We start from the raw sequence: 23,909 nt of genomic DNA, 5'->3' as shown, positions 1-23,909 counted from the left end.
TCAATGTCTTTCTTTCTCAGGCTAAAATTGTTTCATAAGTGAACATAGCTGCTCTGAAGGTTTAGTGCTGAACATTTGGGACTTGTTTTAGATAGAAAAGAATTTCATTCTTCTGGTGAATCCATAAAGTGTGATTTTCACTCAAATCAAGGAACTAAGGTTTTCCTGTGTTGCATTCTTTCTCATCCCGAAATGCTCCTCTCAGGTGGTTGAATGGTTTGTTCAGCTATCTAGGGCAGTCACCAGAAAGACTCAAACACTCTCCTGAACACAGCTCCCTTGCCCCAAGCAGCAATTGTTTGGACCACCCATCTGACTCGACTCCAAGGAAGTATATTTGCCAACTCCTGAAATGAATATTTCCATACCGTGAGGAAAAATATCGCTTTCTGGGAAATGGAGCTCAGTTACGTGGACTTAGTCCAGATGCTAATTATGCATATTTATTTTTAGGAACTTTCAAAGGACCTATTTTTTTTCTTTTTTTCCCTCTCTTGATTTTTTTTTTTTGTTTTGTTTTTTGCTCCTTGGTGATTATTATAGCACTCAAAAAACTTTCCAATAATTTTGTTCTTAAATTAATTAAAAATAACTCATTTACATCTAATAAAATAAGGCTGTTTACTACAAAACAGTGGGTTAATGATTTTTCAGACCTTTTTACAAAGAAAAAGGGTTCAGAAGCCAATGTCTATTTTTAAAGGGAAGCCTGCTATTAGTCCTTAGCATATATGCAGGCAGCATCGCAGTGTTCTAATTTAGTCTATCAATAAACTCTCATTCCCCAAATAGCATTTGACCCCGTGGTTCTGAGTTGCTTTTATGAAAATTTGGTCAACTGGTGAATCAAAAATCAGCTGCAATCCTAATCAACAGAAATATTAACTATGCCTCAGGAGTGTCATGAGCATTTTGCAATTTCCTGGTACTAGGAACATTATTGATTATGGATAAATATATAATTAGAATTTTAAAACACACATGATAAAGCCTTTCTTTTATGTTTTCAGTTTTTTAATCAAATAGAAAACAAGGCTTAATAATCAGAAAAGCAGACATCAAGGTTTTCAGAATTAAAGACCCCAAGTAATATTTATATTGGAGGATGTGAACATTGATGGATGCTGGGAGAAACACTCTCTAGGGTACATTCTTGGGGTTAATTTCAGATTTTACAAACTGGAACAAAGTTATGGCCATTATGGTACAACCGTATCATCTCTATAAAGATAGGTTTATGTTTTCTCCATTCTCACCTATTCATTATGAAATTATTTACTACAATAACGAAGTACCATGGAAATGCATCCACCAATTTTCCTATATGAATACTCACTTATGTCTTTGACAGTTCATCCTTCTTACCTTAGCCTGTATACCGTATTATATTTTAGAATTTCTACTCTTCTGATTCTAAGCAAATTATAATATCAATGGTCAGATCATGCTTTAATGTGTGTGTGTATATATATGTATAATACATATGTATGCATTTGCATTTGAAGTACCTCTAAGGAAAATACAATGAGCTTTGCACAACTGTTAATCTAAAAGCAGTGTTCCATGCATGCTGTTCCAAGCATAAAGACTAAGAAAATTAGATAAGATAAACACTCCCACTTAACACGCACACTTGATTTCATCAAAGCTATATGAGAATCATTGTATTATACAGCTATATACACAGTCACTATTGCATCACAATTAGCCAAAGAAAGAAAAGGGTTAAAAAGCTACTGGTTAGTTTGAGAAATGTTCTTTTTTAGTTCTCTTGTTCCTGGCCTAGTCTCAAGCTAGCACGTGATCGGCTGAATGCCTGCCAGCCTCTTTCTTGTTGATCCTCTGGAGACCATCTGTACTGGGGGCATTGATTAGAGTGTGTCTGCTGGGATTACATCTTTTCTGTTGCCATGCCAACTAATCAGCTGATTTTGGTTACCACAGAAACAAAATGTCAGAGCTCACAGTACGGTAACATGAATTCAGCACAACAGAAAATGTTTTCTTAATTGGGGACCCTTTTGATTTTGGATTCCAAGTGAAAGGCAGCTTTAAAAAAAAAGGACCGACTTCAGATAAAAGCTACATTAATTGTATTGATTAAGAGGAATGCACAGAATTTTTCTGAAGAGAGAAGACATTAATTCCCTTTTATATGCTATGCCTGTTTTTTTTTTTTATCATTTTTGAATAGGGAATACATATGTATTTTTTCTTATTTGCCTCCATTCCATTGCTGGCTGTTGCATGTAAAACAAATCACAAAGCCTTTGGTTTTCTTTAATTTCTATGACGGGTACACGTGTGAAGGGCCTGCCTAGGGCCTGGAAGGTGTGGGTGTAATTACTTGGGAAGACCAGCAGTGACCAAAATCCCCCTCCATCCTTTCTTTCAAAGAAGTCATTTATTTTTTCTTTTAAAAAAAAATCCAGTGCAGTCAACTCAGATTTGATTCCAAGGATTCCTGTCTTGCACGTTGTATACCCTAGTTAAACCCTTGGTTTTGACTAAAAATAGGAGGAGCCCGAGGCTTGCTGCAATTTTCCATTTAGTAGGCCCATGACAGTTTGAATGTAAGAAGGGTGCCCAACTAGCTTGCTCTGTTACCGTGAACAAAGGACACAATTTAACTTGATCTTAAGGATGCTCCAACTGAGTAATCCGTCAGTAGGCATGCATACATGCCTTCCCATTATAAAATTCTCTCCCAATAGAAGTAAACCAGAACCTTCACCTGCCCTGCGTTTGTGGTTCATAAATGCAAAACAAATATACTAGGTAATTTTTAAAATGCTAACATTTAACTAAGCTAATATTTGTTTAAATATCCAATAATCCCCCCCCTTTACAAAGAGGATTATAGCATTCAAATATCCCTGTCCTGTTTCATCAAGACATTTCACTGTTGATGGCTCGCTATAGCTACCTCTGTTTTGTGAAAGATGTCACCGCAGGTGGCTTCTGTCATGCCAGCACCCCAGGGGGAATCGTGTGGCTTAATCTCCATGCAACTCTTTTGAATGTCTTGGTAAATTAATTCCAAAGCTGATGATGCTCAAGGGGACAGGTCTGGGGACACTGAAGTCTTCTCCCATCTCTGTGTATTCAATTCTCACTGCTGAGACACCAGAAACAAGGCTCTGAAGATTACACAGCCAAGGGGTTCCCAGCCAAGGTGCCAAAATGCCTGAAATTACCCAGGGATCCTGATAATTGGATCTGAGGCAAAGGTCTTCACCCAGATTATCAATAATTATCCCACAGTGTCTCTGAGATCTTTGATAAGACAAAGATGGCACAGATTAACAGCATCTTTCTTGAGTGGTGTCCCATCAACACTTGTTAGTAATTCTGTACTGGCATTTGAGATGTTTAAAGAACATGTGACCTTCAATTAGAGGCCATGGGATGCACCCAACCCAGGGTGCAGACCAAGTTACAGTTCAAAAAGTGGTGGTGTTTTGTATGACATTTCCAAAGAGGAAAGTGATTATTAATATTTGATAAAAAGTTGATATATATTCATGGACTATAGTTTTACAAATACTTATTTTCTGTCTTCAGTTAATTAATTTTTACTTATTTATCTGTTTCTGAGTGTGTTTTTTCAAGTTTCTGGAGGATTGCATGTTTGTTTTTAGCCTAGGAAATCTTTCTCTAAAAAGCTTGATCAGAAGCCCAATGCAGTAAGAGACAGACAAAAATCAAAGCTGCTCTGTGAAATCTAGAAAGCCAATGGGGATCTCAAAGCTGAGATGGAGGCCCAGCTCCTCCCAGTAGAGGCCCTGAAATCCCGCCACTAATGAACTTCTAGGTCTCAGGTGGCACATGATGACCATTACTGGTCTAGGGCTTTGTGTTTCTTTGGTAGCATTCTTTTTTGTTTGTTTGTTTGTTTGTTTGAGACAGAGTTTCACTTTTGTTGCCCAGGCCGGAGTGCAATGGCAAGATCTTGGCTCATCGCAACTTCTGCCTCCTGGGTTCAAGCAATTCTTCTGCCTCAGCCTCCTGAGTAGCTGGGATTGCAGGCATGCACCACCACACCTGGTTAAGTTTTTGTATTTTTGGTAGAGACAAGGTTATACCATGTTGATCAGGTGGGTCTCGAACTCCTGACCTCATGATCCACCTGCCTCAGCCTCCCAAAGTGCTGGGATTACAGGCATGAGCCACCACACCCTGCTGGTAGCATTCTTTTTATCTGTAGGGCTATCATTTGCTATTATCCTACTACATGGCAGGCACAATTCCAGGCAGTCTACATACATGATTTCATTTAATGTATTTGTCTAACATCCTTACCCAAGGACATTTCTATTTCCATTTTACATTTGAGAAAAACAAGAATTTGGGGAATTTATTAGATTTTTTCCAAAGTTCTAGAATGACTAAAAAGTAGAGTTGGGATTCAAATCCACTACTGTCTGATGCCGAAGTACCCACCCACTGTTTTGTACTGCTTTCCTAAGGCAGAAATGGTCTGATTAATGAGTTGTAACTATTTAAACTGAGCTATTTAAACACTACCACCACCTCCTATCTTATAGTCGAAATAGGCTCCGTAGTTTGCAATTGCCTAGCACTTTCTTTCATTTCAAAGTCTTTAATAGTGAAAGGAATGGTAAATAAAATAGGAATTACATGCTAAAATGATATGAATATCAAAAAAAGATTAAAATGTGACTGTCACTGATTACTCTATCAAGGAAGAGACCCTTCAAAATTCTATTGTTTCATTAATAATATATATTTTTCTTAGAAAGATAAAGGATCCCATCCCCCTAAGACTAGCCTTCTATGCAAGCAGAATTTGTCATTACTGATGTGCTGAGATTCGAGGAATATAGTTTTGCCACATGCTTCTATTTTCTACACATCAGTAAGTGATATTGCCTGCATTGGGTTAAGCATTGCCCTCTGGAATTTTTTTGCTGGAAATAAAAACTTCCTCTAGTTGGGTCAAGTTGTAGTAGCTCACACTTAAGCATGAATGAGTTTATTGGGTACTTTGTCCCAGAATAGGATAACCAAGATTAGAATAGGAGCTCAAGCCTCTATGGCTGAAGGATGATGAAAATGGAGGCTGGGCGCGGTGGCTCAAGCCTGTAATCCCAGCACTTTAGGAGGCCGAGGCGGGTGGATCACGAGGTCGAGAGATCGAGACCATCGTGGTAAACATGGTGAAACCCCGTCTCTACTAAAAATACAAAACATTAGCTGGGCATGGTGGCACGTGCCTGTAATCCCAGCTACTCAGGAGGCTGAGGCAGGAGAATTGCTTGAACCCAGGAGGCGGAGGTTGCGGTGAGCCGAGATCGTGCCATTGCACTCCAGCCTGGGTAACAAGAGTGAAACTCCGTCTCAAAAAAAAAAAAAAAAAAAGAAAAGAAAAAAGAAAATGGAGGAAAACTTTTTGACCCAATGTCACTATGAGTTTTATCTCCATATTTACAAGTGAAGAAACTGAGGCTCATAGAGTTTCAGTGGTAACTAGTAGAATTACTAGCACATCTTGGATAGTAAGCAGCTGTATAGTCTTTTGGACCCATTGATTTTAGAGCTGACATTTGTACCACGTGCAGTGGACAAATCACTTGTGTCACATCTTTACCAAAAGTTAGCACTGCCCAAGGGCAGAAAGGGAGACCATGCTGAGTAGCTGATGTGTGAGTTACAAAATGTGGCTTTCACAAAGTGCATAACAAATTACTGTGTTGTTTGTTGCTTGTAGGTATGTACAGAAGGCAGACTGATCTTGGAGTTCACCTTTGATGATCTCATGAGAATAAAAACATGGCACTTTACCATTAGACAATACCGAGAGTTAGTCCCGAGAAGCATTCTAGCCATGCATGTAAGTAATTTAATTTCTGTTTTGCTTTCTTTTCTTTTTTTTTTCTCCTTCATTTCACTCAAGGGGAAATACCCAGTCCTCTCTCTGTGAAAGAATTCCAGTCGTTGTCACGCTTTAGGTAATTAACTCTAAATATTGAGTTTTGTTCTCAGCCATTTTAATCCACAGGCCCTTTTCTCTCTTTTTTGTTTCCAAGTTTGGTACATTGTGAGACTATTTCTGATACTTTATTATTTTGAACTCCAAATTGAGGTTACTTCAATAAACAGTTTGTACTTTTCTTAAATTCCATTCAGTCATTATCAAGAACTGCTCTGCTTGGGCTAATAAACCTGTTATGTATAACTGGGGAATGAAATAAAACAAGAAGTTAGAAAAACAGTTTCCAGTTTTTATTAGAACCATCTGAGGAGACGTGAGACTCCGATACCTTCAGATTCATGTTAGAAGTTGGTCCTCCTTGATCACAGTGCTGAATTTGAAGTGGAATATTTGGGCTTTTCTTGGTTTCTTTTGACCATAAATCACATCATATTTACTGAGCACAAATTAGATGTAAAGATGGATTCTATGCTAATCTAGAGATGTATTTTAAATGTAAGTAGGAACTAGTCAGGTGCACTCTCTTAAGAAGTCGTCAAAGGCATCAATTTAAATTTAAGTCTCTCCTCTATAATACGTGATGCAGCTGCTTCCATGAAAACCATTGGAGCAAAATCAGACTTCATATGCCTGATTTTAAAGACCTTGAGCAATCAAAAGAAAGTAACATAACAGTTACTACCATTTACTGAGTGTTTACTATGCCCGGCCTTGAGCTAAGCATTTTGTATACCTCATGATATTGAATCCTCAGAGTCATGCAGACAAGTGAGTTAGTATTATTCCTATTTTAAAAGTGAGGAAACTGAGATTCAGAGAAATTCGATACATTGCCTCATGTTTTTTAGCCCAAAAGTAGCAAAATCAAGATTTTGCCCCAGCTGGTTCTGACTTTGTCTCCCAACTATCCCATTCCCAGCTATCCCTTCACAAGTTTGTTCTCAGCCACCTCTTTCTGACTAGTTAACCCAAGCTCTGCCCTTCCCCTTGGCCTTGTGCTTTCTGTTGTGGCACCCCACTTTCCTGCTCCATGATTTCTGACTGTCTGTGCTCCAAGCCCTTGATTTTTAGTTTACATCCTCCACTCTCTTTGAGGGAGTCTGGAATATTCACTTCTATTACTCTCAAAATAGACTAAAACACAGCAAAGGATAGTAGTTGGGATCCTGGGCCCTGTATTGAGACCACATAGGGTTGGACCCTTGCTCCTGTGTGGCTTTGGCAAATGATGTGACATCTCTGTGCTTCTAGTCCCTCGTCTATAAAATGAGTATAGTAACAAAGTATGTCTCAGAGAATCAAACTAAGAGTTCATGACTGTAAAGCACTTAGAACCAAGCCTGGCACATAGTGTCTCCTCTACGGGTTTTGGCAATTGGCTCTCATCATCGTCATCAGTAGCCACAGCAGCAGGAACAACATTTTTGCATTCCTTTACTATTATCTTTTCTGTCTTCTGACTGACATGTAAGCTCCTTGAGGTTGACCCTGACTACTTGATAGAACAAACACTTCCTAGCACATGAGACAAGTTGAATATATATAGGATAAATGTCAGAGAAGACCCCTTTTAGGAAATTGACATGAAACTGGTATGCTCTGTTTTTCTCCTGCATTTTTTATTTATGTACAGAAATCCAATTGGTGATATCACTATGAGAAAAAGTAAGTACAGAAAAGAATAAGTCACATTAGTATAACCTAGTCTCATGAAGGCAGATGGGGAAACAAGGGGATGTTTACTTCCATCTCCCTCTGTTTAGTGCCAATTTGCTTATATCAATTAAGAAAGAAGGAAAGGCAAACAGAAAGACCATCAACCAAGAGACTCATTTTAAGATGGATCCCAGAAAGAATTTTCATTTTTTTCTAGCCAAACAGAACATTTGGTGTGGCCCATAGTACTTTGCATCCCTTTTTAAAATGTGGCTGACATTTTGGAAAATGTGATACTTACTCTTACGGTCCTACAGGATAAAAATTGTTGGGGATGTCTATTTCCAGACTCAGCTTAATGGGAAGGAGAGTTAGAATCCTCTGTCTCTCTATGTGTGTGTGCATGTGTGTGCGTGTGTACGTGTTTGTGTGTGTGTGTGTGTGTTTATTTCATGTCAGTGGCAAAGTTTTCCAATACAGCCCTCAACCCCAAGCTGTAAAAACACCACCACTGTCACAGCAGGAAACAAAGGCCAGTCCTGAAGCATGGCTCTGCCCAGTCCAGAGGACCTGGCTTCTCTAATGAGGGCGGTAGACCTGGGGCTCTCCTGGCAGGGTTCTGTGACTCAGGCTGGAGGGCCGAGTGCCAAGGCCTCTCCAGGAAGAAGTAACATCATTTCTCCCAAGGACTGAAAGCACACTGAGCAGTTTGGGTTTTCCCTCCATCTTGCACAATTGATCTGAAAATGTCCTTGAGTGTTATATGCAAGTGTCTTCGAAATGTAAATTAAATTACCTCCAGCAGCCTGCCCCCCAAAAGCAAATCGACAATGTCGAGATTGCACTTCTTAGCAGCTGTAGCACAGTCTGAGATTTTCTTAGGACCATCCTGTAGTGGTAAAATACATGTGGGTTTTTTTTTTTTTTTTTTTTTTCCATTCAGGCACAAGATCCTCAGGTCCTGGATCAGCTGTCCAAAAACATCACCAGGATGGGGCTAACAAACTTCACCCTCAACTACCTCAGGGTAAGACCATTGAATGGTTTTATTTTTTGGTGAGTTTGAAAAGTACTTCAGAGGTTTATACGCATCTTGAACTAAGAAGTTAAAATGAGGTACTGGTGATATAGCACAATGTCTATGTTCTGTACCAGATGTATGTGTGTGAGTGTGTGAGAGTGTGTGTGTGTGTGTGTGTGTGTTTGTGTGTGTGTGTTTTCAATGGAGGACAGGGTTTAATTAACACAGCATCAAAACTAGAATTTGTCAGCATTGAGTCCTATATCTGTATGTCTCTTGGAATTAATTATTCAAAGGTTAGGAATGTCCCATTGTCACAAAATGCTTTGTTGGTGCTTTCCTTATGGTTGTCTCAGGTTCAAATGGGCTATTAGTGAGTTCATTGCCCCTGTGCCTCCATCCAGACACTGGTCACACCTCAGGAGAATCAATGTACTGCCTTCACAGAGTCTCCTGCAGAAATCTAATCCTGTGCTGAAGCACAGATATTTCTAAGACTTCGTAGGGACTCTCGGAACACATGCCACATATTTGGTGGTGGAGGGAAATGGATATAAATTCAGTTTTTATTTTTTTTAAAGTAAATGTTTTAGGCAAAATTCCCTGTGAAATATGCAGAACCTCCATATTAGACCTAAAAGAGAAATATATCACACTGATTTTTAGGATGGAATTGCAGAAGTCCACTTACAGGTAGGGAATATGGTTTCATTCATAAAGCAAGCATTGTCCTCCAGAATCCATGAGAAGGCAGTGGCTGCATTTCACATGCCTTTGCCTCTGAGATGCTGAGCTCCTTCATTGTATAGCAGTTTATCTCTCCAGGACCTCCCACTCCATTATAAAGTTTATATCATTGCTTTTTTAACCTTAAGTGCATTCCAGGTTTCTGAACTGTGTTTTGCATTCACAGTCCTTTATGCACAGCCATTTTGCATTGGTTGAAATGCTGAGATGCTTTAGCAGGGCTTGCTCTTCTGTGAATTAAGAGTGATTTGGGAATCACTCAAAGTCCTTCACACATTGCAATGTGACAGGAACTGGGCTGGACACTCAAGTGGCATTGACAAAAGTCATGCTACCTGTCATCAAGAGAGTTACTCCTATGAAAGGTGGACCCATAAATAGAGAAAATTATATGAAAAATGGTAAATGCCATGATTGAAGTTTCCAGAAGGAATTATGAAAACACAAAACAGAGACACCTTAGATGCCTCAGTCAGAGAAGGCTTCATGGGAAAGGTGATGCTTGACTTGAGCATGACAGAATGGATAAAGTTAAACCCAATGAAAGGGGAAGGAAGGATATTTCCATCAAGTGGGGAAAAGGGACGGTGGATTGAAGAATGGAATTCCAAACAGTTGTATGATGCAGGACGTGAAGTGAGAGGCCAGGAGGGCCGCAAGAGAGAGTTATTTGGTAAATAGGTCTTGGAGTAACTGGCTGACTGAGCTACCGAACTAGGGGAGTTTTTGGTAATGAGGAACATCTGAAAGGGTTAAATAAGAGAAGACAGAGTCCTTGTACTGGATAAAAGGAGATTGTTTCTCTCTACAGCCTAGAAGCCCCAGAGCCAAATTCAGGTCTGGCAAGAGCTGGAATCAGCTGTGTTCCCCACCTGCCCATCTTAATGCCCCTGCCATTGTGACAGCCCTGAACCACTAAAGAGCCCACTGGTCTCTGCTCAGAGGGAAACTAAAGTCGGCCCAGGAGTGTGGGTGGGTAATGGGTGCTCCCAGCCAGGCTAGCTGGGGCTATGCCTCCCAAACCTCCGGTCTCTGCTGCAAGAATGGCTCTCTTGCAGGGCAGCTGGCACAGTGTCCGAGGTGTGAGGTTCCATGTAGTTGTTCTCTCTACAATCCAGAAGGATGCTCTGTACTGCTGGACATATTGTCTTGTCAGGGACCCTGGTTTAGTTTTAGTTTAAAACAGGGAAGATGCTCTTCCTCCTGCAGACAAAGAAGTTTCACAGTATGTGCTCTCAGGCAGAACCCACAGAGGAAGCTGGGACTTTGAAGTCTAACCCAGACTTGGTCATTAACCCTATGGCAAGATCTTGGACAGATTCTTAATTACATCTTTTAACTACATTTAGCATAGATTAATAAACAAGAAATTTCCTTCCTTCTCCCTACGCCTCTCTTCTTATCATCATCTGTAAATGGTTGACTTTCACCCTGGTCAAGGCCCAGCAGGTCCCCACATCCTGTGGCCCACAAAGACTGAAGTCAGGTCTGTGGAACAGAAAGAAGGCACTGCCCCTCTCCTGACAATGATAGGAAGGAAATCACTGACGGGTTTCGGCAATAGGGAGTAAGTGTTTTGAGGCTGCATGTGAACACAGTGCTTGCTGCATGTTGGGTCTTTTGCTATGTATCTTGTGACTGAGCTAGTCTCATAACGATCCCTGTACCCCATTACCATCCCTGTAGCAAAATGAGGCACCGAGAGTTTCAGTAAGTGAAGTAAAACACCAAGTTTTACACACAAGTGGCAGAACTGGGACTTGAACCCAGGCAGCCTGACCCAAGAATCTATGGACTTCACTGCAGAATGCTGCTGCCTTGCTAGTGAGCATGGGAAATTGATGATATTGATAGGAATTGGGTCATGTGTTTCCTGCCTTCACTAGGGAGTCAGCATCTATCAGTGGTCCTCCATTCACTTTGCCAAAAATAGTATCAGCTCCTTATAGGGTTTAGTGCAAGGATCAGGTCAGACCATCCATGTAAAGGGCTTAGCACAGGGCTTGGGGACAGAAAGCGCTTCGTTTGTGTTCACTCTCATCATGTATTGAGCACCTTCTGTGTATCCATCATTTGTTTGATGTGCTGGAGCCACATAGAGAAACACAGCGCTGACTGTCTACTCTCACTCTGCGTCTGCCTAATGCTACTTTATTTCCTGACTTGTGCATATTGGTTCAGTAGCTATTTGCATTCCCTGCCTTCATTGCATTATTTTTCACTCACTCGTTATTCCTGGCAGTTTTCCACGTGCTGGGCTTCATTGTGGAGATATGGCCTCTGTCCTCAGTTGATAGTCGTCACAATCTGGTGAGATGTGGTCAGCTTTGGTTCCAGTGAAGCATGCTAAAATAGAGGGAGACGCAAAGCCAGAGACAGCCCAGGGAATGATCCTCAGGTCTCAAGAAGCAGCTCAAGATAGAAGCCATGCTTCCTAGTCACAAATCCTTTGGGTAGACATGGGCCACTTGACAGATCACGGCTGAGCAGAATCTCAAACTCACTGCTTAAAACCAGTGTACATGGGCTTCCATGGTGGTCAGTGGTCACTGAGAATGACAGACAAAGGTCATTTCCTTACATTTAGACCTGGGATTTAAGATTCTTCTAACAGGCTTATCATCTAATTTTTTAAAGACAGTGGAGCAGTCACAAAATACATTCATTTATAAAGTTGCCTTAAGATCTGAAGCCTCCGCATTCATCTGAGAAGGCTGGCCTTTGCCTCAAGCCCCAGAAGGTCATATGAAGTGTTGTTCAAATAAGGTAACAAGAAGCTTCAATGCCACTCCCAGTATCAGAGAAAGAGGTCAGACAAATATGTTGATAAATATAAATCCAAAGCCTTCTATGCAATTAAAGAACTTTAAAAATGGATGCATCCTGCTTTGGAAAGGATGGACAGAGATTTTAAATGCTCCAGATGCTGAAATTTCAATATGTGGTGTCTAATGTAATAAAATTAAGCAGACCAGAAAGTAAGTAGTTACAGCCACCTAGTTTAGCCAAAACAAGTCCATATATTCCAGTGAAATTCTAATCATTCTCATGGAGACTGGCAGTCAGGAAATACATAGAGCTGACCAACAGCAGCTCCCATCGTTGTGGGGAGGAGCAAGTGAGGCCCTGAGGATGGCCGAGCTGTGGACATTATGAATGCAGATGATGGGGTTGAACACAGAGGCTTGCCAGCAACACTTTGGAGGGGGCTCTGGTGACCTGGTGCTTTTGAAGCGACAACAAGAACAATTGTTGTCATTTGATTTGGGTTGTCAAATCACCTGCTGCTCCCTCTTGTCATTCCTTCCTCCCTCCTGTCGCATGCATGACAAGGTTAGAGGTGCCCTGAACTAAGAGGTGCCATGGTGACTGACTTGATGGTCCCAGTGGAGCTGCGGCTGGAAGTCGCTGAGCCTACGGAGATGGCACTCTGTCATGGTGCAGTCTCACTTCCTCTGGAGGCTGCCTCTGTGACCTCCGGAGGGGACTGGGACTTGCTGAGTGTCCCTGAAGTACTTATCCAAGACAAAGCAGGGAAGGGACCTGCAGGATGAGGAGGTCATTATTTTGTGGCTGGGTGGTGGGTTTCACGAAGCATGTCCTCAGTGTACTCGGGAAAATTGTTCCATGGCATGGGGAGACGGCGCCTTTCAGTAAGCAGCATTCTCTCATGGTAGAACTTGAGCACTAGCATGGGAAAAGCAAGCCAGGAACTCAGAAATGTGTCCTTTGCCTTGTTTGCTGGGAAGTAGAAGTCCTGCTGTCTGCCTGGCATTTTACAAAAAATCCAGTTCAGCAACCCTGAGAAGGCACAGTGCAGTTTAGTGGGCACTGGGTCGTCCAGGTCAATGAGACCTGGCTGTGGAGCTTTGCCAGTTTCCACCAGATCCTGCTTGCCCATTTCTTCGTCGTTCATTTCATAGGCATTTCTAATACTCTTTCTTTGTGCCAGGTCTCTGCCCTCAAGGAGATTACTGCCTGGAATGTAAGAAAGAAAAACAAATACAGTCTTGGAGAGAAATCATTCCCAGGTGCAGTAAGAAACATGGCACTAGCTAACATTTATGGGGCACTTACTATGTGCCAGGCATAGCTGCTATGTGCTCTGCAGAGAGTCTTTCTTTCTTTTATAAAAAATACTCACAGCATTCATAATGTATGGGAACTATTTTTAGTCCTATTTTGCAGGGGAGAAAACTGAGGCACAGAGAAGTAACTTCTCAAGGTCACAGAGCTGGTAAGTGGCAGATCGGAGATCTGGACCCATGATCTGACTCCAGGCACAAAAGACAGAGAGATTGTTAGAAGGTAGGAGAGGGAGGCTGCAAAGTCATCATAGAGGAAATGGGCCTTGGATTGATGCTAAAAGATGAGTAGGAGATCATCAGGCAGACAAGGCAGGGGACAATCCAAACAGAGGGCCAACTGTGAGAGGGGGTCAGGGAAGGATGGAGAGTGTTAGAGACTTGGGGAGCTCTAGGAAGTTTAACATAGCTGAAATGTAAGTTTCAAGTTTGTTTTAGGTACCAACACTGGTAGGTGTTTTGAGCCAAAACCGTACATCCTGGCTGAGTGGTATAATTCAAGATTTTTTTTTCTCAGTAACAGCAAGGTCAAGACGAGCACCCTCCCACTGTAACATGAACTGGGGAGTAAGTTAGACTGTACGTATCTGAGAACATCATCTACTTACTAGCTGTGTGACCCTGTACATGTTGTTTGACCTCTCTGAGCCTTCATTTTCTGATCTGTGAAATGGGCTACAACATCTCCCTCTGTAGGTTTTAGTAGGATAAATGCATGCAGAGCTTTCATTATTCATTCACCAAAGTACCTTTGTAAATGCCTCTGGATCTCTTTTCTGGGTAAAGTACCTTAGAATCTTTTATTGAATGTCCCTATATGCAGAGCTCATGAAAAGCACCTCATGGGTCAACACACACAGGAGCTGATCCTTCTTCCTTAATTCTTGGCTTTCATTTTGTCAAAATGAAAGCTGCTTTTAACCCAGTTTGAAATTGCCGTTATTTCAAATTTCTAATATGAAATTCCTGTATGTGAATGCTTACTGTATGCAATAACCATGTTTTCTTTAAATAGCATTAAAGAATAAGATTTTAAAATTGAAGAAGTAATCGATGTTTATTTTCTCTCTAACAATATAAAGAAAAGAGGGGTGGACAATGCAGAAATCATGCCCTTCAACATTTAAAGGAAGCTGCCACAAACTTCTAGGCTGGCATTGAGTGAAATGTGCCATTTTCATATTCATTAATCTCCTGTAACAATAGAGTGGGCATTCCTCGCATTCACTGAACAGAAGACAAGAAACAGTAGAAATAGCACTGGTTTATACAGTTGTCTACCTCTCTGAGGATTTGGGGTAGCCTGCTTTTGTTTGTAAACTGCACATCAATTAGCTAATCAACAGTTTGGTGGCATCTACTTACTATATTTTAGGCACAAAAGGGGTGAATTGGGATGTTTACAAGAATGGCTAAGGCACATTCTCTTTTTTAAGGAATTTAAGATACTGTTACAAGTAAGTCTACTCCAGTTCATACTGTCCAGTCTCTTCTGGGGACCTCAGGTCATTCCAGAATTTTTACTCTCTCCTGATTTTCCTGAGGATACCATGATCCTCTTAGTCTCAACAGGGGACTTAAATTTGACTTGTTTACAGTTTTCAGTGTATTAATCGATTGCTCTCCTTCACCACACCTTCTTCCGTTTGCACACAAAGCCCTCCATGATCCTGCCTCAGCTGCCTCCCAGCCTCATTCCATGCCGGTTCCCTAGCTTGTACTCCATGCTGGACCACACAAACCATCTACAGTTGGTGCAACCTGGTCATGCTTTCTTGTCTCCGTGCCTCTGCATAGCATGACTCACTGCCACTGTCTGGAACACTGTTGCTACTCTTCTCTCATCATCCATTTTTCCCAAGCTAAATCATTCTCATCCTTCAGGATTCATTCATCTATCACCTCCTGTGAGAACATCTCTCTGACTCTTAGCTAAGGTAGGAGCTTCTTCCCGGTGCTCTGGGAGTTCTGTGCACATAGTCTCGGGACTAACTCTTGGCAAGTCCCATGTAAGAATTGTCTCCCGACTCGTTTGTCTCCTGAACTAGACTCTCAGCAATGTGAAGACACATAAGCACCCAGCAGATATCTCTTGAATGTATGCTTGGCAGATGGACGGTTTGGTAAATGGAAGGCAAAATTTCAAATGACAACAACAATAAAACACATGCAAATACAACTCAATTGAATTCATTTACTCTACAGTATCTAGAAACAAAATTGTGATTCATTTTTAAAGTCACAACCTAGAACTTCAACATGAAATCTGAGAAGCAAAAGAGTTGAATGCATTGAGAAAATAAAAGGCAACATAGTATGAGGCCCTCACATCTCTCTAGGGTGCAGATTTCCACTTAAATACTCGGAGATCCCCATGTTACATTTTTATTCTAATATTATTTATTCTACTTGCTCGGAATCAGTATTTAATCCTTACTCTAAATGTCATTATGTTGTTTTCATTATATTGGAAATGCATTATTTTAAGTATTGAAAACAAATTTTTTAATGAGTGATTATCTTTTTCTATTTTCTTTGACCACATTTTCTTAATGCTAGTTACAAATCCTTCCTTTGTTTTTTGTTATTTTAATTTTTTTAATTTTTAGGGTAGATAGTAGGTGTATATATTTATAAGTTACAGAAGGTATTTTGATACAGGCATGCAATGCATAATAATCATATCAGCATAAATAGGGTATACATCACCTCAAGCATTTATCCTTTGTGTTTCAACAATTCAATTGTATTTGTTTAATTATTTAAAAATGAACAATTAAATTAGTTTTTACTATAGCCACCCTGCTATGCTAGATTTTTAAAATTCTCTCTAACTATATTTTTGTATCAATTAACCATCCTCCGTTTCCCCACCCTGGCCCTTCCTAACCTGTGGTGACCATTCCTACTTTCTATCTCCAATTCATTTGTTTTAATTTTTAGCTTTCACAGTTAAATGAGAACTTGCAGTATATGTCTTTTTGTGTCTGGCTTATTTCACTTAATATAATGACCTTCAGTTCCATCCATTTTGTTGTAAATGACAGAATCTCATCTTTTTTATGACTGAATAGTCATACTATGTATATGTGCCATATTTTCTTTATCCATTTGTCTGCTGACAGACACTTAATTTGCTTCAAAATCTTGGCTATTGTTAATAAGTGCTGCAATAAACATAAGAGTGCAGATATCTCTTTAACATACTGATTTCCTTTCTTTTGGGTATATAGGAATGTGATTGGATTGCTGGATCATATGGTAGCTCTGTATTTAGTTTTTTGAAAAACCTCCAAGCTATTCTTCATAGTGGTTATACTAATTTACATTCCCACCAAGAGTGTACAAAAGTTACCTTTTTCCACATCCTCATCAGCATTTGTTATTTTCTGTCTTTTGACTAAAAGCCATTTTGACTGGGATGAGATATCTCATTATAGCTTTGATTTGCATTTCTCTGTTGATCAGTGATGTTGAGTACCTTTTTATACACCTGTTTGTCATTTTCACATCTCCTTCTGAGAACCATCTATTAAGATCTCTTGCCCATGTTTAATTAAATTATTAGATCTTTTTATATAGAGTTCTTTGAGCTTCTCGTGTATTATGATTATTAATTCCTTGTCAAATGGGTAGCTTGAAACTATTTTCTCCCATTCTTTGGGTTGTCTCTTCACTTGGTTGATTGTTTCCTTTGCTGTGCAGAAGATTTTTAACTTGATGTGATCCCATTTGTCCATTTTTGGGGTGCCTGTGTGCCTGTGGGGTATTGCTCCAGAAGTCTGATCAGGCCAAAGTCATGGAGAGTTTGCCCAATGTTTTCTTTTAGTAGTTTCATAGTTTGAGGCATTGGATTTAATTTTTAAATCCTTTTTTATTTGATTTTTTATATGGTGAGAAATAGGAGTCTAATTTCATTCTTCTGCATAGGGAATCCAGTTTTTCCAGCACTATGTATTGAATAGGCTGCCCTTTCCTGAATACATGTTCTTGAAACCTTTTTTGAAAATGAGTTTACTGTAAATTATGGATTTATATATTCTCTATTCTGTTCCACTGGTCTGTGTGCCTGTTTTTATGCCAGTACCATGCTGTTTTAATTACTATAGCTCTGTAGTATAATTTTAAGTCAGACAATGTGATTTTTCCTGTTCTTTTCCTTTTGCTCAGGATAACTTCGGTTGTTCTGGGTGTTTTGTGGTTCCATAAAAATCTTAGGATTTTTTTTTGGTATTTTTGTGAAGAATGCCATTGGTATTTTGATAGGCATTGCATTAAATCTGTAAATTGCTTTGGGTAGTATGGACATTGGAACAATATTGATTCTTTCAATCAGTGAAAATGGAATATCTCTTCATTTTTGTCTATCCTCTTCAATTTATTTCATAAATACTTTGTAGATTTCATTGTAGAGATCTTTCACTTACTTGGTGAAAGTTAATTTCTAGTTATTTTATTTTATTTGTAGCTATTGTAATTTGGATTCCTTTCTTGATTTCCTTTTCAGATTGTTCACTGTTGGCATAGAAAAATGTGACTGATTTTTATGTCGATTTTGTATTCTGCAACTTTACTGAGTTTGTTTATCAGTTCTAATCGGTTTTTTTTGCTGGAGTCTTTAAGTTTTTCCAAATATAAGATGTTATTGGCAAGCAAGGATAACTTGACTTTTTCCTTTCTAGAGTGGATGCCCTTTATTTCTTTCTCTTATCTGATTACTTTAACTAGGACTTTCCGTACTATGTTGAATAACAGTGATAAGAGTGAGCATCCTTCTCATGTTCCACATCTTAAAGAAAAGACTAAAACTTTTCCCCATTCAGTATGGTACCAAATGTAGATCTGTCATGTACGGCTTTTATTATGTGGAAGCATGTTCCTTCTATACCAAGTTTTTTTAGGGTTTTTGTTATGATGAGATATTGAGTTTTATCAAGTGCTTTTTTAGCATCAATTGAAATGGTCATATGGGTTTTGTCCTTCATTCTGTTGTGTATGTTGACCACTCTTGCATGCCTTGGATAAATACTACTTGATCATAATAAATAATCCTTTTAATGTGTTGTCAAGTTTCTTTTGATAGTATTTTATTGAGGATTTTTGCATCAGTATTTATCAGTGATATTGGCTTGTAGTTTTCTCTTAATTTGATGTGTCTTTGTCTGGTTTGGGGATGAGTGTAATACTGGTCTATGAGAATGAATTTTAAAGTAGTCCCTCATCCTCTACTTGTTGGAATAGTTTCAGTAGGATTGGGACTAGTTCTTTAAATGTTTGGTAGAATTCAGCAGTGAAGCCATCAGGTCCTAGGCTTTTCTTTGCCAAAAGCCTTTTTATTATGGCTTAGGTCTTGTTACTCATTGTTGATCTGTTCAGGTTTTGGATTTTTTCATGCTTCAATCTTGGTAGGTTGTCTGTGTCTAGAAATTTGTTCATTCCTTCTAGATTTTCCAATTTATTGGCATATACTTGCTCCTAGTAGCTATTAATGATCTTTTGAATTTCTGCAGTATTAATTGTAACATCTCCTTTTCCAACTCGGATTTTATTTATCTGGTTCTTCTCTCTCTCTCTTTTTTTTTTTGTTGTTGTTGTTTTTGTTTTTGTTTGTTTTTTGTTTTTGTTTTTGTAATCTGGCTTAAGGTTTGTCTATTTTGTTTAACTTTTAAAAAAACAACTTTCGTTTCATTGATCTTTTGCATTGTTCTCTTTTCATTTTAATTTCATTGACTCCTGCTTTGATCTTTATTATTTATTCTAGTAATTTTGGATTTGATTTGCTCTTGTTTTTCTAGTACTTTAAGGTTGTTTATCAGAAGTTTTTCTTCATTGATGAAGGCACTTACAGTTATAAACTTCCCTCTTAGTACTGCTTTTGCTGTATTTATAAATTTTTGTATGTTATGTTTCTATTATCATTTGTTTTTTAAAAAGTTTCAATTTCCTTCTTCATTTCTTCATTGATCCACTGGTCATTCAGGAGTATATTGTCTCATTTTCATGTATTTGTATTGTTTACAAAATTCCTCTTGTTATTGATTTCCAGTTTTATTCCACTGTGGTCAGAGAAGATGCTTCATATTATTTCAATTTTTTGAATGCTTTAACACTTACTTTGTGACCTACCATATGGCCAATCCTTGAGAATCATCCACATGTGAGGCAAAGAATGTGTATTCTGCAGCCTTTGAATGGAATCGTCTGTAAATATCTATTAGGTCCATTTGGTCTCTAGTGCAGATTAAGTTCAATGTTTTTTTAATTGACTTTCTGTCTGGAAGATCAGTCCAATGCTGAAAATGGCGTGTTCTTCTTTTTTCTTTTAAGCATTATGTTTAACATGACTGTATCTCAGCCAAAAGATATTTTATGTGTTCTCTTACTCTTTATCCATTCAGATGCATAATTTATCCACAAATGCAATCAGGTTATATATAATTTATTAATATTATTTAGTAAACACTTGCATGTTTCTAGGTAGTCATCATTGGCCATTTATAATAGCTACAAATATGCCGGTGTGGTGCTATGATGTGTTTAATCATTTCTCTAATGTTGAGCAAGGAAGTCACGTTCAAATTGTTGGTGTCGTTAATACCACTCCTCTAAACACCTTGGCCATCTTTGCCATGTTAAGAAAACATCTTAAGAATGTTTCCTGCAAGTAGAAGGCTGAATGGCAGAGGCCATGTGGGAAGACAAATAAATGTGTTTTGGAGTCAGCAAAGTGTAGGTTCAAATCCTAATGCTTCCCCTTACTACTGGCATAACTTTGAACAAGTTTCTTAAGCTCCCTGAATCCAACTTTTTGCATCTGAAACTTGGAAAAAATAGTAGTTCTCACAAGGTTGACATGAAGATTAGATGGACTAGAGTTTGAAAGAGGCTGGCACACAGAAGAAGCACTGTCAATGCCAGTCTCCTCCTGAGTGCAGCAGATCAGGGCTCAACTTGTACTGCTGCCATTTATTTTTTATATGATATTGATCAAATGCCTTAATTTCTCAGCACCCCAGTTTTCTCATGTGTAAATAACTATGTCCATTCTGAATCATAGTAATTGCAGGTGAGGATGAAAATAATAATGCATGTGACAAGCACTTCTTAAACTGTAAATTACTACTCCAGGAAGCCAAGTCCATATATTGGTTGTGGCATTGAATTATATGCTGAGATTCTGTAGGAAAGATCAGAAAGAAGAGAAGTAGTGACTGACTGATGATGTCTGCCAAGAAGTGTGGCCTGAGGGGCTGGAACGTGTGCTTGTATTAACCTCTCCCCCATACAAGTGTTATCACAAATGTGTCATCGTTATCATTGAGATATTTCCAATATTATCTATAGGCTATTCATTGCTGTTGTGAAATAAGTCTAAATCGTTAAATAAGTAGTATCATCAACTGAGTGTGAAAGCATTTAGGTTTCACAGTAGTGATTTTTGATCCTGTGCCTTTAATTTCCCAAGTGAATGAAGATTTTTGTTGTTGTTATTGTTATACTTTAAACAACATTGGTCCCTGCATGTAGCCTCCACTGATAGCAACAGGAGCATAGTCCAATGCCTAGAAGAATTGGGTAATTAGCTTTGGAAAATGACCTCAATCAGAATGACATAAAGTGGCCTCCAGCAAAATGAGTGTGGCTGAAGTCAGCGTTTGGAATCCGGCCAAGGTTTTTTGTTTCTCATTTTTGTAAGATTTTGACTCTCAGCCAGGATATTTCCCCTGGTTATACGACAGGAGAAGGGATTGCAATTCAACCCCCTTTTCCACCTAAATGCCAAGCCAAGCCTGAGGTTGGAACAGGAATCCCTGCCCAGAGATTGAGATGACCTGTAGTTGCTGGCGGTCACAGTAGGCTGGGATCCAGGTAGACCATTCACCATGATGCATTCTGACAGAGCCACAGAAACCCTTATTAAGCCCTGACATTCTGAGGAGGGAGCAGTCACACCAGAAAGTCTCCGATGCCTCACACAGTGCCAAGCATATTATAACTCCTCAAAAGACTTAAGCATAAAACGTGCTATTCAAAGTGTGGTCCATGGGTCACTGCAGGCTTGCAAACTCTCTGGTAACAATCTGTGATGAGTTCAGAAAATGAGAAAAAGAACTTTAAGACTACTATAGCTATTTGACATTGTGAGGTAGACTGACAGTGCATGACCATTGGACTCATCTCATTGACTGGAATATAGATCAATTCAAGGGTTATCAAGCGCATATGGCAAGTGACCACTAGTCAAAGGCTGGGGGAGCACCTGTCACAGACAGTTTGGAAAGGACTGGCATTGAGCTGTGTATCATGAGTCTGATTAAAAAACCAGGTCCACTGTCTCAAAGGACCCTCCAGAATAACAATTATAATACCATTAGTTTTCTACACACACACACACACATATATATATATATATATATATATATATATATATATATATATGTGTGTGTGTGTGTGTATATATATGTATATGTATATATATATATATATATATATAGAGAGAGAGAGAGAGAGAGAGAGAGAGAGAGAGAGAGAACTATATGCTCCTAATGAAATGATATAATTGTCCCCATTCTATACATACAAATCCACCAGTGACTAAGTTCACAAAGCTGATCCCACAGCAATGTTTTCCTGGGATCAGGCTTGACTTGTTCTCAGAACCTGCTACACCCCTCCATGCCTTGGCATGCGTCCATAAAGGAGAGACAGCGCTTTAGAGAAGGTGAGGGATTCGGCCTCTAAAACGAAGCTGTCAGACCTCATTCTGACTTCTCTCCTCCTTTTCCTTCACCTTTTCCTCCTCCTTCTCCTCCTCCTTCTCCTCCTTCTTTTCTTCCTCTGCCTCCTCGTACTTGAAGAAAGGCCCCATCTGAGAGGAGGGAGAGAAAGCCCTTTGGAGCCATGGGAATGCTGCACAGAGAGAATGATTAAAACTTGGAGCACCCGAAGGGCACTTTTAATTGCATTTGGAGATAGAAAAGTAGTACATATGACTGCATGATAAGGGAATTAAAGCAGTTAACTCTTCAAGAAGTGAATAAACATAAGTTACAGATGTGTCAGTGTCTAGAAAACAGTGATTTCTAAAGTCAGGCCAAAGAGAATGACTGTCAGTAATATATATCTCTCTCCAAAATAACAAACAAAAACAGTATTTCAGCAGAGCAATTCTAACTGAAAACAATTTCAGAGCCACAGATGCCGCTAAAATTTTTGGCCTTAAGTGTACATATAGGGCCTGGATTAAAGAAAGTAATTTCCCAGTCTCGGGCACTAGAGAAAGAGAAAGAAATTGTTGTTTAACAATACACTGAAAGTCAAGAGAGATGGTAAGGTGGGAAATTGGCAGTCAGTCTAAGGGAAAGCTGAGGGATTGCAAGTTAAGGGCAGGATGGAGCTCAGATCCTTGCTCCTGGGAAATAGCCTTCTCAATTGTCTAGAATGGTTAAAAAAAAAAGCAAAATAAAACAAAAAACAGTATATCAGGAAAATGGGGAGAGGAAAACATGGAGAGAGTTGTTTGAATTTATTTTTAATTTAAAAGCATAGTCAGGAAGTAACCTGAAATCGGAAAAGGAGCTGGCGGATTTCATGGCTTAGTGAACTCACTCAGCATCCTTCTTTGTGGTTGGTCTCTGATCACTCTTCTACTTTGCCTGGGCACCATCTTGCTCAATAAAGAAAACTCAGCTTCTTTAAAGACAGTAACTGTTACTGTAGATTCTATGACCTCATTGTCTGTCCCTAGCAGAGTTTGAAACCTACTGGAGGTAGTAATAAACAAATATGTGGAAGAGAAGAAGATATATGGACCTAATGTCTCTGGTCTTTATCTAGATAATGAGTTTGGGAACAGCTATAAATGTTCACCATAATTAAGAGAAAACAAATATAATTTAAAGTATCCGCCACACAACTCTCAAAGGAGAAGAAAGGGCAATAAACTAGTATCAGGATGTCTTACCATGGGCAAGACACAAAGCTGGCTGTGTTTAATCCTAAGTAGACATTTGAGAGGGAGATGTTAATGGCCTAGTTTTACAGAAAAAGAAACTGAGATGTAGAAAGGTCCTGGGAGTCATCTAACTTCAAGAAGAAGGTAAACCATCAGGCTAGGATTACATTCCACGTTGACCTAATGTCCTTTTCACTATCATGCTGCAGAAATGTTACCCCCAATAGATCTGGATTGAAGACCTGTATTGAAGTCATGTCTACTGAGATGACCAGGCTATTTCTCCAAATTGCCAAAGGATGAAATGGATCAAGAACACCAAAAACCACTTAGGGCCTAAGCATAATAGGGTCAAACCCCCTACTGGACTCATTCCTGATACCACCCATCTCTGTTGATCTCAGATTTCAAAAGTCCGGGTTTCAAGGCCATGCTTCATCACCCAGGCTCTTATCCCTATGCTAGTGTCAGCACATATATTTTAAAAAC

General features: G+C 39.3%; 1 protein-coding gene across 11 annotated transcripts in view; it reads left to right on the top strand.

Annotated features, from left to right (window-relative positions):
• Positions 1 to 23,909, top strand: part of LDB2 (LIM domain binding 2) — a 400,444-nt gene that overhangs the window by 312,553 nt on the left and 63,982 nt on the right. For 10 of the 11 annotated variants that reach the window (XM_010338152.2, XM_003927460.4, XM_010338147.3 and 7 more), the window contains exons 4-5: positions 5,732 to 5,854; positions 8,556 to 8,639. In XM_010338152.2, coding sequence (XP_010336454.1) covers positions 5,732 to 5,854; positions 8,556 to 8,639 — 207 coding nt within the window. The remainder of the gene's footprint in view (positions 1 to 5,731; positions 5,855 to 8,555; positions 8,640 to 23,909) is intronic. The other variant, XM_039468153.2, reaches the window with a different exon arrangement.

The sequence above is a fragment of the Saimiri boliviensis genome, chromosome 3 (genome assembly GCF_048565385.1).
Source record: "Saimiri boliviensis isolate mSaiBol1 chromosome 3, mSaiBol1.pri, whole genome shotgun sequence".
Taxonomy (NCBI): domain Eukaryota; kingdom Metazoa; phylum Chordata; class Mammalia; order Primates; family Cebidae; genus Saimiri; species Saimiri boliviensis.
This window is presented reverse-complemented; position numbering and strand designations above follow the sequence as displayed.